Source organism: Carcharhinus amblyrhynchos, chromosome 25 (assembly GCF_965287045.1).
Source record: "Carcharhinus amblyrhynchos chromosome 25, sCarAmb.v2.hapA, whole genome shotgun sequence".
In the NCBI taxonomy this organism is placed as follows: Eukaryota; Metazoa; Chordata; class Chondrichthyes; order Carcharhiniformes; family Carcharhinidae; genus Carcharhinus; species Carcharhinus amblyrhynchos.
The window spans coordinates 21,736,062-21,751,768 of NC_137348.1; the positions used below are offsets into that span (position 1 = coordinate 21,736,062).

At 42.8% G+C, this 15,707-nt stretch overlaps 1 protein-coding gene across 1 annotated transcript in view; it reads right to left on the reverse strand.

The window, feature by feature from the left end:
* LOC145358143 (LIM/homeobox protein Lhx2-like) overlaps nucleotides 1–15,707 on the reverse strand; it is a 134,984-nt gene that overhangs the window by 50,839 nt on the left and 68,438 nt on the right. Inside the window, exon 5 of the mRNA XM_080211824.1 lies at nucleotides 3,695–3,855. Within this exon, the coding sequence (XP_080067950.1) occupies nucleotides 3,695–3,855 (161 nt within the window). The remainder of the gene's footprint in view (nucleotides 1–3,694; nucleotides 3,856–15,707) is intronic.

Sequence of the window (15,707 nt, forward strand, 5' to 3'; positions counted from 1 at the left end):
GGGCAGGGCTTATCGCACCAGAAACACCGCAGCTCCAATCAGGGCCTTCAACTGTGCATGCGCAGTGAAAAAAAATTTGAAAATCACTCTCCTGCCGCAATGCTCCCAGGCTGCAAAAAGCAGATAAAGAGGCCCAGGAGAGATGGCCCCACAGACATCGCCCCACCCTCCACAACATAACTGTCTCCCTTATCCACCCCCACCCCCCCCCCAGCTACCCAGACCAATCGCGACCCCCTCCCACACTTACCCCACCAATTGCCCGCCCCTGCCTCCCCCCACCCACTACCGCCCCCCCCACCTCCCCCTACCATAGGTCCATCTAGTCCTCCTTTTTCCCCCCCACCAGAGAATGATCTGACCCGCCTCCTCCTCTCCCCCCACTAGAGATGCATCTGACCCACCTCCTCCCCCTGCCTCCCCCCACCAGAGAACCATCTGGCCTCCCTCTTCCTCCCCCCTCACCAGAGAATGACCTGAGGTAACTCACCCTCCAGAGTGTGTGTGTGTGACACAGTTCTGTATGCTACAGTGCACTGTAACTCTATGCCAATGCATCATTGTATCATCATCATTATATTAACTCATAAGTCTCACTTCCACCGTTCTTTATCAACATTAAGTCATCATAATTCACATTAGAAATAGGCTTTCCAGGAGTATTTAAACAATGTTCTTGTCACCTTCTAAACATTGAAATGCCAAATGTTTTAAAGATGTTCTTTAACAGAGTGCCAGCCTAGCTCAGTTACAACACTTTCACCTGTGAATTTTTGGAGTTTAAACATTTGAATTTGAACACTTTGAATTCTTTAACAGATTCTTTAAATATGTTCCCTGGCTTTGCCTCCAAAACTCCCATTAGTAGTATTGGCCAAATTGCAAATCTTTTTAATGCAGTAATCTGCTCCATTCCGCTCAAATCCAGTTCTCAGCTCCTTCCCCATTTTTGTCACCTTTGACAAAAGCTCCCATATTCAATTTTCTCTGCACTGCCCTGACTTATTATTCTGAATGCTACCCTTTCCCAATGTGCAGTCTTTAACTGTATTTTACACTGTTATCCTTCCAGCTTTGCTGGGAGATGTGCAGGAATCGTCTGGGCCTTTTTTCCCTGGCAGTCTTGACTCTCCATTAAGAGAAATAATACTACTGAGTTTGCCTCACGTAACCCGCTGGCTCTCTGCTACGTTGGCCTATAACAACAGCTACTTCTGAACGTGTTTAATTTTTCCCCAGTGGGATCTAACAGATGCACTGTAATATGATTACACTCAGTAAATTATCCAATCACTGATTCTGCCAAATGACGTGCTTGTAGGATCAACTCCAGCTTTTGCTTTTACTTGTAGTGCTCTATATGAAGAAGATAGAATGTTTATTCAGCTAGCATGAACACAATGGGCTGAATGTCTGTGCTTTGTGTTGTGATGTCTGTGTAATCCTACAATTGTACTCTGTGGAACCTACAGACACAGTTCAAATAACAGCTGACCAGCGCACCATGGGTTTTCAGTGAGTTTACAGGAAATCTTACCAAATAGATCTCTAGGGCAGCACCGTGGCATGGCGGTTAGCACTGCTGCCCCACAGTGCTAGGGATCCAAGTTCAGTTCTAGCCTTCTGTGACTGTGTGGAGTTTGCACATTCTCCCTATGTCTACGTGTGTTTCCTCCAGGGGCTCCAATTTCTTCCCACAGTCTAAAGATGTGCGGGTTAGGTTGATTGGTCATGCTAAACTGACCCTTATCAGAGGGGGTTAGCAGGATAAATATGTGATGTTACAGGGATAGGGCCTAGTTGGGATTGTTGTTGCTACAGGTTCAATGGGCCAAATGGCCTCCTTCTGCACTGTAAGTGGAAAACAAGAAGAAATAAAGGAAGAATTTGCATCGATTTAGCACATTTCACAAACTCAGAAGTACTTTTCAAGACTAGTCACTGTTAGCATGCAGGAAGGTGGCACCCAATTTGTTCACAGCAAAACTGGACAAACAGGTGGGAAATAAGTGACATAACCTGCTTTAGATATTGAACAAGAGAAAAGTATTGACCAAGTCATTGGGAAAACTCTGCTCACGGACCTTTAGTGTCCACTGAAGAAAGAGATCCAGACCTTGGCTTAGTGTCTCATCCGAAAGACTGCACCTCCACATTGCAATGAGTGGTGCTCAAACCCCAAACATTCACAGGTGAGAAAGCTGCAACCAAGCTAGGCTGACACTCAAAGTAAACAGTATGACATAGATAGGATCTGTTGCCCTGGCTTTCTCCTTAATCCAAAAGGATTGCATAAAATTTCCAGAATACAGAAGGATCAGATGATCTTCCGTGTCCTTTGTCGCACATTGCAGTCTACCACCCTGAGAGTTGAAACCAGATGTTTGCAGGACTTTTTACAGTGTGGGTGCATGCAATGAAGACACATCGAGTTAACATGCCCAGTATGATTTACTGTCAGTCATGCATTCAATCTGCGGACATTTTTGCGGAGACCAATTACTGAACAGAAATCAATTATCACTTGTTGTAAAAAGACAGGCATGCGAAGGGTGAGATGTCTCCAGGCAATCACTAGATTTTATTCCTAAATTCAGACTACACAGAAAGAAAATTAGAATGGAACACCTATAGCTGAGGAGTTAAATGTGAGCAGACCCATAAGGAGCTGTGATATTTTGTGTGAAGACCCACATACAGCTTTGTATAATACAGCTTTGTATAACTCCTAGAATAATCATATAGGGAGTGGAGTGCATTAATAATAAGCAGAACTATGATAGTAGTCAGAGCACAACAATGCTTTGCCTTTCTCCCCTTTTCTTTCCTCAACCTCCCCCTGCAACCCCTTGATTTTTTTATATCCATATTTTGTATATCCAACTTCATCTACCCACTGCCCACCCCCTCAGGATCATTACATGCAGGGCACACAACATATGGCAAAGAACTGGCACGCCTGCTGTGAACTGCATGTAACATCTGCTCTGAATGGGCCCAGCCTCTATGCATTTCAGCCTTGCAAACTGCGTGTAGTGAAGCGTCTAATTCAACATTTCTGCAGGTACGCTGGTGCTTAGCAGGAACAACAACCAGGGTTCAATGTTCCATCGACCAATCATGTCAGAGGTCTATTCTCTCAAATAGCCATGGAAGGACTAACCGGGGCAGAATTTTGCCGTCACAGCTGGATACAGGACAGCTGGCAAACATAAAGCAGCTCCAGTGTGACGTAGCTCATAAAACACTCATAATTTAGTGTTGCATATGTACCCGGTTCTACCTTTATCATGTCATGCCTCTTTGCTGCCAACTTGAAACCTTAATATCTAAATTTGACAAGACTTAATGCCAGGTTCCAAAAATCACAATGCCCTCCATTAATTATTGTCTTGTACAAGTATGAACATTGGAACCACCGGAATGATGGGAACATTGGACTGCGGTGTACGATTACCTGTGTGATCACAGTTAAATAATGGGGACAAGACGACACACTGAATAAAAAATGGACACTGCTCCAGAGAATATCAAATGACCCAAGGCTACTGACCAGCAATCAACAGTTATAGAGATTTGAAGAGGGTGGTACACATCTAATCCGTTTTTAACATGCTGCCAGGCAGCTGAAATCTAGTGTAAATAACTAAACAATCGTAAAAATACTTGGAGGAATGTGTTGCACAGTATTTACAGTGAGATAATTCCTTTATCTTTTGTGCAGTCTGTCATTTTGCCATGGTTACCGTCAGCGGATCCTTGTATTGCTTTGCTGTTCTCCATGGCTCCAACAATGATCCCCAGTGGCACCACAATGTTTGTTCTTCTTGACTGGAACAACTCCCTATGAAAAAACTGAAAGAGAACATTGAAAAAAATTAGGATCAGGAGCAATGTCTTATGAAGAAGCAGACAGTTTACAGCTGATGGTTTTGAAAACAAGCTCTGTCGTTGAACATAATTGTATTGCCGAATAATTACGGGGCAGCATGGTGACACAGTGGTTAGCACTGCTGACTCAGCACCAGGGATCCGGGTTCGATTCCAGCATCGGGTGATTGTTTGTGTAAGGTTTGCACATTCTCCACGTATCTGTGTGGGTTTCCTCTGGGTGCTCCGGTTTCCTCCCGCACTCCAAAGTTGTGCACGTTAGGTGGATTGGCCACCCTCAATTGCCCCTTAGTGTCAGGGAGATCAGACAGGTAAATACACAGGGTTACTGGGATAGGGAAGCACAGTGGCACAGTGGTTAGCACTGCTACCTCACAGTGCCAGGAACCTGGGTTTGATTCCCGGCTTGGGTCACTGTCTGCGTGGGTTTCCTCCGGGTGCTCCGGTTTCCTCCCAAAGACTGAAAGAATATACTGGTTAGTTACATTGACCTGAACAGGTGCCAGAGTGTGGTGACTAGGGGAATTCAACAGTAACTTCATTGCAGTGTTCATGTAAGCCTGACTTGTGACTAATAAATAAACTTTAGGGCTTGGATGGGATTGTTGTTGGTGCAGCTCAACAGGGCTGAATGGTCTCTTTCTGCATTGTAAGGTTTCTATGATTCCAGTGTCAAAAGATGTATAGATTAGGTGGATTAGCCAAGGTAAATGCAAGGGGTATGGGGGTAGGATGGGGGCCTGAGGTGGGGAGGTGGGATGCTCTTTCAGAGAGTTGGTGCAGATTCAATGGGCCGAATGGCTTCCTTCTGCACTGTTTGGTTCTATTGCAATGCCACATAAGGAAGCAGAGTGATTGGGAGGTGAGAAGGGGTAAGCTTGTGTTTTCTATTTAATGGTTAATTATATTTAAATTTCAGCATATAGTGGGGTGAGTGAAACACTGCTCTGAATCCCAGTTGCTGTTTCTCCAGTTGCAATGTGATTAGATGTTAATGTGGGGGGGTGAAGGAAGGAGGAATGGGGTTTGGTCTAGTATTATTGGCCAATGACTAAAGTTAAAAATAGCCAAGAAAGGAAAGAAGGACAAATGTTCATAACAAATACTGCAGTTCCTCAAATGTTAAATGTTAGTGTGAAACATTATTATTTCAAAATGTTTAAAACTACTCTCTTGTAGAGTTTTTGTCAATTAACAAGATGACAAATTTTCCTTCATCAAAAACGAATTCAATTTTCACAGAATATCTAAATATTAAAATGTAAATCCTCTGCAAGTGATGTATTTTCCTTTCTTCTGGTGTACCTTATTCCTGCCATCTCTGTACATTCAGTGCTCAACTGATGGGAGACAGACAGGTAATTTATGCAAATATCTCTGTTAATTTTTCTCCTGAACCTGGAGCTAAAAGGGGCATAAGAATGATGCAACTGCCTTGTAATTTCCCGTCCAGAGAGATACCTGACCCTCCCATACACTCTCATCACTCTATTGGTGGTGGGGAGGGGAGGGGTTGGGGGGAGGGGTTGGTGATCATTACATGGGTGAAATCATATATTATCAGGTTACAGTGCATCAGTGCACCAATACGCAATGTCATAAGGACACCTGTAGAGCTGTTTTCAAATATTCTTGTTCAACTTGCCTCATTGTCTAACTGGAAACTTAATTACTTGGCACATTTAATAAGCATGTATAGAATCCCTGCAGTACAGAAGGAGGCCATTCGTCCCTTCGAGTCTGCAAAAACCACAATCCCACCCAGGCCCTATTCCCATAAAAGCACACGTTTACCCTGCTAAACCCCCACATATTTGAATCAATTTAGCATAGCCAATCAACCTAACCTGCGCCTCTTTGGATTGTGGGAGGAAACTGGAGCATCCGAAGGAAACAAACACAGACACAGGGAGAATGTGCAGGCAGGGACTGAGGAATTGAACCTGGGGTCCCTGGCGCTGTGAGGCAGCAGTACTAACCACTGTGCCACCGTGCTGTTAGTATGTAAAGACTAACATGAAAAATGGCATGGTGCTTCAATATACTACCAAAATTAAACAGCCTTCCAATTCTGTCTGCCCATAAGCTCTGAGATGAAGATGAATCAGGTAAGTGACTGATGTGTGTCGAATTGTACTATAAGAGGAATCAGTTAGGTGGCACAGTGGTTAGCACTACAGCCTCACAGTGCCAGAGATCCAGGTTTGATTCCTGGCTTGGGTCACTGGCTGTGCAGAATTTTCAAGTTCTCCCTGTTTCTGCATGGATTTTCTCCGTGTGTTCTGGTTTCCTCCCAAAGTCTGAAAGACGTGCTGGTTTGATGCATTAATCCAAACAGGTGGCGGAGTGCGGCGACTAGGGGAATTTCACAATAACTTCATTGCAGTGTTAATGTAAGCCTTACCTGTGACTAATAAATAATCTTTTAAAAAATTTCAAGGGAGAAGGATGAGGGGAACTTTTTTTAAACTATAAATGCAAAACAGAATTGATAATTGTAATTAAAAAGCTGCATTAGTTTCTGATGAGCAGAATCCTGCAGGTATCAACAGAACAACACAATGATTTCATGCCTCTAAAACGTGAGACAGCTGTACTCTGAATTGCAGTTTACCACCAGATCTTTAGTTCTATTTCTAGGGACTCCTGCTGGGTGAATTATGAAACTGCTACAACCAGGAGCCACTCCCTGGTGCAGGTGAAGAATTTTAAAGCAGCAAATAATGCCCCAAAGTCAGCAAAGTGGTTCAGTTAAATTGAGGCTGCATCTTAGTGTCTCACAAAATATCATCAGCAAGATGGGAGGCGATAGTCTAGTGGTATTATTGATAGACTGTTAATCCAGAAATCTCAGCAAATGTTCCAGGGACCCAGGTTCAAATCCTGTCATTGGTGGAATTGGAATTTAATAATTAAAAAAAAATTTGGAATCAAGAATCTACTGCTGACCATGAAACCATTGTTGGAAAAAAACCATCTGATTCACTAATATTCTATAGGGAAGGAAAATTGTTGTCCTTACTTGATCTTTGGTTTTTTGAAACTTGAATTCAGTAAAAATCTGGAATTTAAAGACTAATGATGATCACAAAATCATTGCTGATTGATGTAAAAATCTATCTGGTTCACTAATGTCCTTCAGGGAAGGAAACCTGCCAAGTTTATCTGGTCTGGCCTACATGTGACTCCAGAGCCACAGACATGTAGTTGACTCACAACTGCACTCGGGCAAATAGGAATGGGCAATAAATGCTGACTAGCCAATGAAGCCCACATCCCACGACCAAATCAAAAAAATGAACTTGTAACATTTGTGCCTCTGGAAACTTTTATTAAGCTTTTTATTTGTTTATAAAAATATTATTGAATATGGGTTTTTTTATGGTAATCATTTCGATTGTTATTTTCTAGCGGTGTATACAAGATCCTTACAGCATGTTTCAGTCAGTCTGTAACTGAGGGTTATTATCTCTGTGTGCAGATGTTGCTGCTTGTTGGCCTCATAATGTGATGGGTGGCACACATCATTACATCATGCCCAGCCAATCAAGCACTCTTTCTTTACATGAGAAGCCATTGTGTTCTATATACAGACACCTGTACCCTCCACTTAAAACACTGCCTGTTCAAAGCAAACTATGATTCCACAATTTGCTGGAGAAATCGATTTATTGTTCATTTGTAAGGATTGAAGTCCCTTTCATTGTATTGCTATTTAAAAACTTGATCTAAATAGTTGGTTACAAAAAATTCTGACATCAATTTTTTTTAATCCATCAAGTAATTATTTCCATTCAAATTTCTCCATCCCTTCTCTCCGAAAAGGAGTGGCATATTTTTGGGTTCCATAGCTGTTGCAGGTTCTCAGCGTTTTGCATTCAACCTGTATCTAAGCCACTTAAATCAACAGGCGGGATTTTCCAGCCATGCTCCTCCCAAGAGCGAAAAGTCCCATCCAAGGTCAACAAGCCTTTGCATGGTCTGCCCCCGCCTGCTAGAATTGCCATGGTGGGCAGGACAAGAAAACTCTACCCAATGTCTGTTGTACAGATACAGCCAGGGTTCAGATCCACGTTTTTCTATCAGATGTGGTTTCATTAATAGGATAAAAGAAATGTGGACAGCATGGTGGCACATTGGTTAGCACTGCTGCTTCACAGTGCCAGTGACCCAGGTTTGCTTTCCAGCTTGGGTCACTGTCTGTGTGGAGTTTACACATTCTCCCCGTGTCTGCGTGGGTTTCCTCCAGGTGCTTCGGTTTCCTCCCACATTCTGGAAGACGTGCTGGTTAGGTGCATTGACCTGAACAGGCATTGGACTGTGGCAATTAGGGGAATTTCACAGTAAGTTCATTGCAGTGTTAATGTAAGCCTTACTTGTGATACCAGTAAATAAATAAACTTTAATCTCAATGAAGACGCCATCAGGAACCTTGTCTAATGTAGGTGACCAGGCAAGTTCACTTTATCCATCAAGCTTGGGACCCTGATGTCAAGACCCGAATGCAGTCCCAAGTCAGTACTTGCCTGCAACGACACCAGGGAAGATATTTTCCTGAACTGGTTAGCTCAGAGCGTACCATTCTATTAAAGATGATGTGTGGCCTCCTGATCACAGGGCTGCCAGCTCTACAGCCAGTGAGGGAGGTAGGTGAAAGCGAGGGTACCTCAAAATGGAGATATCCTTAAGGTGTTCATTTAAAATTTTCAGCAGGGTCAGGTAGGGCTTTCCATTCAGAGGTGGGCACCTCTGACAGCAGCGCCTGGAGCTACAAATGGGCCTTTGCTGCCCACAGCCCCTTTTCAGGGGGAATAGAGCTCTGGCTCTGATGGCCCTTCTGGATAGCAAAAGGGAGGCTGCCCCCATTAAGTATGTGGCAGTAGGTCACCCTGCAGCAGTAAGATGCCCATGAGGTCTGTGTGAAGGGGTTTCTAATTGGCCCCTTTAGCAGACACATTAGCTACCTGCCACCTCATAGTGAATAGCTGCTCTAGATTCCTACCTGCAAAGCAAGCTCCCATTCCCAAGAGTAAACCTCACTGGGGATAGAAATGCATCAGGGGGCTGTCGAGACACAGCTCCACGAGATTTTCCCAGCCCCTCCACCTCCACTCCCTCAATCTCAATGCTGGGAAAATTCTGCATCCTGCCCTCGCCTCCCCCACTGTCCCACCAATTTAACTTTCGGGCAATCTGGTGTTAAGACTCAGCTTCCCATCTCCATTTCTCAGTTAAGTGACATTTTGCTCACTTAGAAATCAGTTGCATAAATTATCCAGAGTCTCCATTAAGTCTCCTGGTGATGGGGATTCCTGCCCCTGCTTTCTACCTGTCAGCCAGCTACAAGAGAGCAAATGTGAGGCTTCTTGAAAACTCCTTTCTCGAATGAAGCCAAGGTTGTAACTGGAGTGAATGAATCATCCGCAAAACAATTCAGATTTCTTATTGGGTAACAGCACTGTGAATACTTTTTTTCCATCACATTACAATAAACATGCTAACTCTTGTCAATTGTTAAAATTTCTGTGTCTCTTTCTCCCTGCCCTGCCACAGCACATAAGAGTTTAATTAAGAAATAATCATATGGGATTGTAGAACGTTTCAGGGAATATATAACATTAACACACGGGGCTCCTAGTCTGAACTGTGCTCAATGATTGGGAATTTCAATATAATGTTGGAGGATCATGAGCTGTAGTTCAAGTATTAATGAACTCCGAGCTGCGTATCTCGAGAGGGTTCATCACAAGGGATTATTGTGTTGTGAGCCACGGTGAAGTACTAAAACAATCACTGCCATGATACAAAGCCCAACACTGTATCTACATGCCTCGGAGTCTGTTAACATCATTAAATCAAACTTACATGTCTGACAGCTTACAAGTGGAAATATTTTATTGCACGCTGTTATTTTACAAAATTCTAAAAAAGAACAGCTGCAAGAGAAAGTGAGCAAGGCAAACCATTTGAATTTGATTCAAATGTTGAAAACAAACAATTGGAGAATTTATCCTTCTCTGATCGGTAAAACGATAAGGGAAGGAAAATGGAATTGGGGGAGGCAGCTGCAGCTGAAGACTATCACTAGCACAGGTGCAATGGGCTGAATGTCCATGCTCTGCCTTATAATTTCTACTGGGTCAACTGCAACCATGCCCCATGCAAAGAGGTGACCACATGGTACATGGTTGACTGCAGTACTTTAATGGTATATACAAGAACCTCACACAGGTAAGAGTTGGATCCTGTTCAACATTTTACAGAGGTTTCCTGGCAGGCAATCCAATGCAAAGTGTAGTTCTTATCTTTTTAAACTAGACCTGGGAAGTCTCAACCTTTGTCTTCAACGCAAGCTCGCCTCTGCAGATTTTCTAATCCCATGACTCTACTCACATGTTCAGTGGTTCACTAAGTGCAACAATCTATCAGGTTGAAAGTGAGTGACAGTTCATCTTTTAAAAGGCTGTCCTTCTCTACTTCTTCTGCTATGGCTGGCCAAGACTTGTTAAGCACCTAAAAAGAGGCAAGAAGCACAAGAGTCAGCAATGAATGGCAAAAGTAAGCAGTCGCAATGATTGGCAGCCTGAGTAGCAATAGGTGTATTAGGGGCAGAGTTCAATGAAAGAGGAAACAAGGGCAAGATGACCAATCTTGGTGGAATTTTATTCATTTGACCTCACACTCCACAATTCACCAACGACAAACCCTTCCCCTGTCATGAGCACTTGGGCTGAGGGTGGTCCACGTGCTGGGTGAGTCTGCTCCCTGTCTACCAGCAAGGTGTAAAGTGGGTTAGTGTATGGCCTATTGAAGGGTGTGCATCAGGATCGCATAGCTTGAGTGGTGAGAGGAGAAAGCAGTAGATGTGGGGAAGTGAGGTTACAGACCATAAGACCATAAGATATAGGAGCAGAATTAGGCCATTTGGCCCTTTGAGTCTGCTCTGCCATTCAAACATGGCTTGTAAGTTTCTCAACCCCATTTTCCCGCCTTTTCCCATAAACTTTAATCCCTTTACTAATCAAGAACCTATCTACCTCGGTCTTAAATACATTCAATGACCTGGCCTCCACAGCCTTCTGTGGCAATGAATTCCAGAGATTCACCACCCTCTGCCTGAAGAAATTCCTCCTCATCTCAATTCTATCGGGTCATCCCTTTACTCTGAGTCTGTGCCCTTGGATCCAAGTCTCTCCTAATAATGGAAACATTAGAGGGCACTAACACAGGTAGACTATGAAATTAGCTGCAGAAAGAAGAACAATGAAGTGTTACGTGATTTGAGGAGAGAGATAAGAAATGGGGAAGAGAAGGCTTGTGAATGTTGGGCCTGCAGCTTGGTAGATATTGGTTGAGCAGGGGGGTGGTGGGGGGGGGGGGAACTAGGAGTCTTATCTTAGTTGATATGATTAAATCATTGGATTTCTTTTCTGTGCTGTTACAAGGTTCTGAGTGCAATGATGTAAAGGACTTAAGTTCTTATTTGCCTTTGTCCAGTTGTTATTCTATTCCCTGGGGCTTCCTACTTCCAACAAGCAGCAAGAGGATGTCCTCCTTCTTGCTGACCTCCTCCATGAGGATCTACATGACATTGTCAGAATAGTTTTTTTATTTACATTTTTACTTCATTCTTAATGTTACAAAACTAATGCTCAGAGTGGACTGGGTGGACCCAAACCCATCACCTTGCTTGCTCCAAAAACCAAATACAAATTGAATCCAATTCATGGTTCCCACAAGAAAGACAAACACAATTTTGATTTGATCTGATTTATTATTGTCACCGGTTTCAGTATATAATGAAAAGTATTGTTCCTTGAGTGTTATACAGACAAAGCATACCGTACATATGGAAGGAAAGGAGAGAGTGCAGAATGTAGTGTTACAGTCATAGCTAGGGTGTAGAGAAAGATCAACTTAATGTAAGGTAGGTTTATTCAAAAGTCTGACAGCAGCAGGGAAGAAGCTGCTCTAGAGTTGGTTGGTAAGTGACCTCAGATTTTTGTATCTTTTTCCCAATGGAAGAGAGTACGTCCAAAGTGCATGGGGTCCTTGATTATGCTGACTGCTTTTCCGAAGCATGTAAGGATGCAAGCATGTAAACATGTAGGTGCAAGCTGACAAGCTAAGGCATTGCCCCCATCTTGGGCTTGATCCAATGCTAGACCTTATTAAAGGACTGACATTGTCAGAATATTTTGGGTCTTGTAGTATTCATTTTCAATAGATTCTGCCATTTACAGCACAGAATCATGAAACATAGATAAAATGTACCTCCCTTTAATAGGTGCCTTTAGATTGCGTCACTCCTGCCCAAATTTCCTTCCCCAATGGATAAGCTACAAATAACCAGCATTGAAACACCAACAACTAACTCACCTATCCTACTGAAGTGAGGCACACATTTAAAAATAGCTTTTATCTCTCACCCATATCAATCGGTAACCGGGAAAACTATCTCCGTTTGGAGAATACTTAATGTTTCAACTAGTAAAGCAGATGAATTAAACGTGATGTTCCTACTGCTATTTATAAGGTCACATATCTTCCCCCTGCGTCACCTCCTTGTCACCATATGGTTCTTCAATTGAGAGGATGAGTCATTCTAAGCCACCTCATTGCCAGTAAAGATCAGAATGGCCCAGTTCCATAGTATAGGATAGAATCACTCCCAGTCTGCCCGTCCCTCTCTATCCTCTCTCTTGATAAACTCACCCCTGGGTGCAGTGCCATGGGGTGGGGTGTGAGGGGGTGGGGCCTAGGGGACAGGCCCTGAAGGGGCAGGCCTACTGATTGAGATTTGTATCAATGCAGATTTGCATATTTATACTTTCATGGTGTAATTTGAGTTTAGCAAAATGACAGAACAGCTCAGGCAAGTTAAAGACAAGGTTCCTAAGAAAAACATTGTAGTTCTCAGTCTAACTGATCCTGCCTTAGTGGATTTATTAGATTATAAATGCTTCCTTTGCTGACAGAAATGAAAATAAAGATAATCCAGGTGTTAGTAATGTGACATTAACATTTGTTCATTGTTATTTATCTGAAAATGTCCAGACCAGTAATGAAATGTAACCAATTATACATGGACTAAAATTCCTGCGCTACCTCATATTATTTCTTCATTATATCAAATTATCATTACAGTGTGATTGCTTACTTCATAAACTGTGATGGGTCCTTGTGATGATTTATATCTATCTGGCTACTTTGATGGGAAGTGTGTGAGCCTCCAGGGCAAAGCAGATAAAATTGTAGGTCTAAAGTCTGACACTTCATCTATTGATATAAATCACCTTGGAGACTCGTTGGGTCCCCAATAAATAATGGTGTAAGCAGATATTTCCATAGCGGGTATACAAGAAATGTAAAAATCAACTGTATGTGTGCAATCATTCAGGGCACAGGTTTTCATTGGGTCAGAGTATTTTGATTGCAACACAGTGGTTAGCACAGCTGCCTCACAGTGTCAGGGACCTGGGTTCGATTCCTGGCTTGGGTGACTCTCTGTGTGGAGTTTGCATTTTCTCTCCGTGTCTGCATGGGGGTGCTCCAGTTTCTGCCCACAGTCTGAAAGATGTGCTGGTTAGGTGCACTGGCCATGCTAAATTTTCCCTCAGTGTATCTGAACAGGTGCCAGAATGTGGCAGCTAGGGGATTTTCATAGTAACTTCATTGCAGTGTTAATGTAAGCCACTTGTGACATTAATATAAATAAATAAATGATGCTTTCTTCTTTTCTGGAACACTGCAGTTGTCAATGGGAGCAGTTGACTGGATAATTTCACTTGAGGCACTGGACAGGTAGATTTTGTTCACATTCTATACTGACAGAAATAGACACTTGCTACTTAAGAAATGAAAGTTGATATAATCCATTTTACATTTCAGCAATCTTTGTTTTCTCTTTAAAAGCAAAATAAGAGACTCAATTATTGGACCAGTTCTGTAAGCATATAACATACTTTAAAGGCTAATATCTCATCGTAACAAAAACAGTTCTCAGTACCTCCAGCTACATCATTTTCAAAGCAGTTTTCAAATGCTGCTAAGGTTGTATAGTCCGCAGTACAAATCTCAAGCAATGACCATCTCCAATAAAAGAGAATCGAATCATAGCCCCTTGACAATTAATAGCATTACCAATGCTGAATTCTCCCCCACCATTGATATCCAGAGAGTTACCAAACACCAAAGTTTAATTGGACCAGCTATATAAATACTGCAGCTACAGAAGGAGGTCAGAGGCTGGGATCCTGCAGCAAGTAACTCGCCTTCTGACTCCCCAAAGCCTGTCACCGTTGACAAGGCATGAATAAGGAGTGTGATGGAACGCTCTCCACTTGCCTGATGAGTACAGCTCCAACAACTCTCAAGAAGCTCATTATCATCCAAGACAAAGCAGCCTGCTTGATTTGCATCTCATCCACCACTTTCACTCCAATGCACAGTCTGAACAACAGCAACTCACCAAGGCTCCTTCAACAGTCCCTTTCATACTCGCAACCTCTACCACTGAGGTGAACACATGGCTGACACATGGGAGCATCACCCATCCCCCTGCAGGTTCCCCTCTAAGACACTCAACATCCTTGGAACTATATCACCCTTCCTTTACAGTCCTGGAAGTCCCTCCCTAATAGCACTGTGAGTGTACCTGCACCGCATGGACTACAGTGGTTCGAGAAAGTAGCTCACCATCACCTTCTGAAGGATAACTATGGGTGCACTGCCCTAGCCAGTGATTCCTGCATCCCAAGAGTGAATAAAAAAATGACCAGGTGAATACTGACTGCTTGAAGAATTCCTCACTCCATCTGTAGAGAAATTGGAGTCATGGTTTGACTCCATTTTCAATTCCATGAACCCAATTATCAACAATTCAGTTATAAAATCACAGGAACTGATCAGTTACATGCTCAGCGGGGAGTTAAATGCAAACATAGCCTTGTTGGACTAAACTCCCTGCTCCTCTGTTGTAATTTCCATGTATGTTCATCAAAGAGTGTCTTGAATCATCAGGGAGGTTATATATTTCTTCATGATTCACATCAACCTTCAAGAAGCTCAACATAAATGTTGTACAGGATACTCAACATCTCAAACACCTTTAAAACGCCAACAGTTTCCAACTTTGTTTTAGATGTTGCATTTTCTGCACATGTTCATGTATGTCCCAGAATTGGAAATTCAAAGGTATAATGGAATCTTGATCTCCTCTTATTGTGAGATCCCGACTGATTTTGGCATGGCATGTTGATTAATAGTCCATTCCTGTAGTTCCCAATGTCATGAAGAGCCCCTCAAATATGCTGTGAGTAAAGATTGAAAATGATTCAAGATTCATGTAATTAAACTAAAACTAATCTTCGTCTTCAGCCCTTTGGTTAGCATCTCCGGGACCCGATAAATCTTGGGCGTCCCATGCATGGGCCAGCTGGGAAAGAGCCACATGTGCATGGTTTAGATTTTTTTACATTGGTTAGACCCCCCCATGTGCATGACCAACGGGACTCGGAGCTGAAGTCCCATTCACCCGCTCAAAAGGCAAAAATTGAAAAAGGATACAAGAACTTTGGGAGAAGCAAAAGGACAAGGAAGAAGGTAAAAACGAAGTTGCCAGTAAGGGAAGAAGATAGAGAAAATAGGGGCCCATTAATATATGTGCAGAATGTAAAACCTATAATCTGCATAAAGTGGAGAATGATACCAAGCAAACCAAGCTGTGAAGCTGATGGGATACAACTGGTAGCTTCCCACTCTGTAACAGCAAGCTTTCAGAATGCAGAATGCAGATCTCAGCATCATCTAATGAC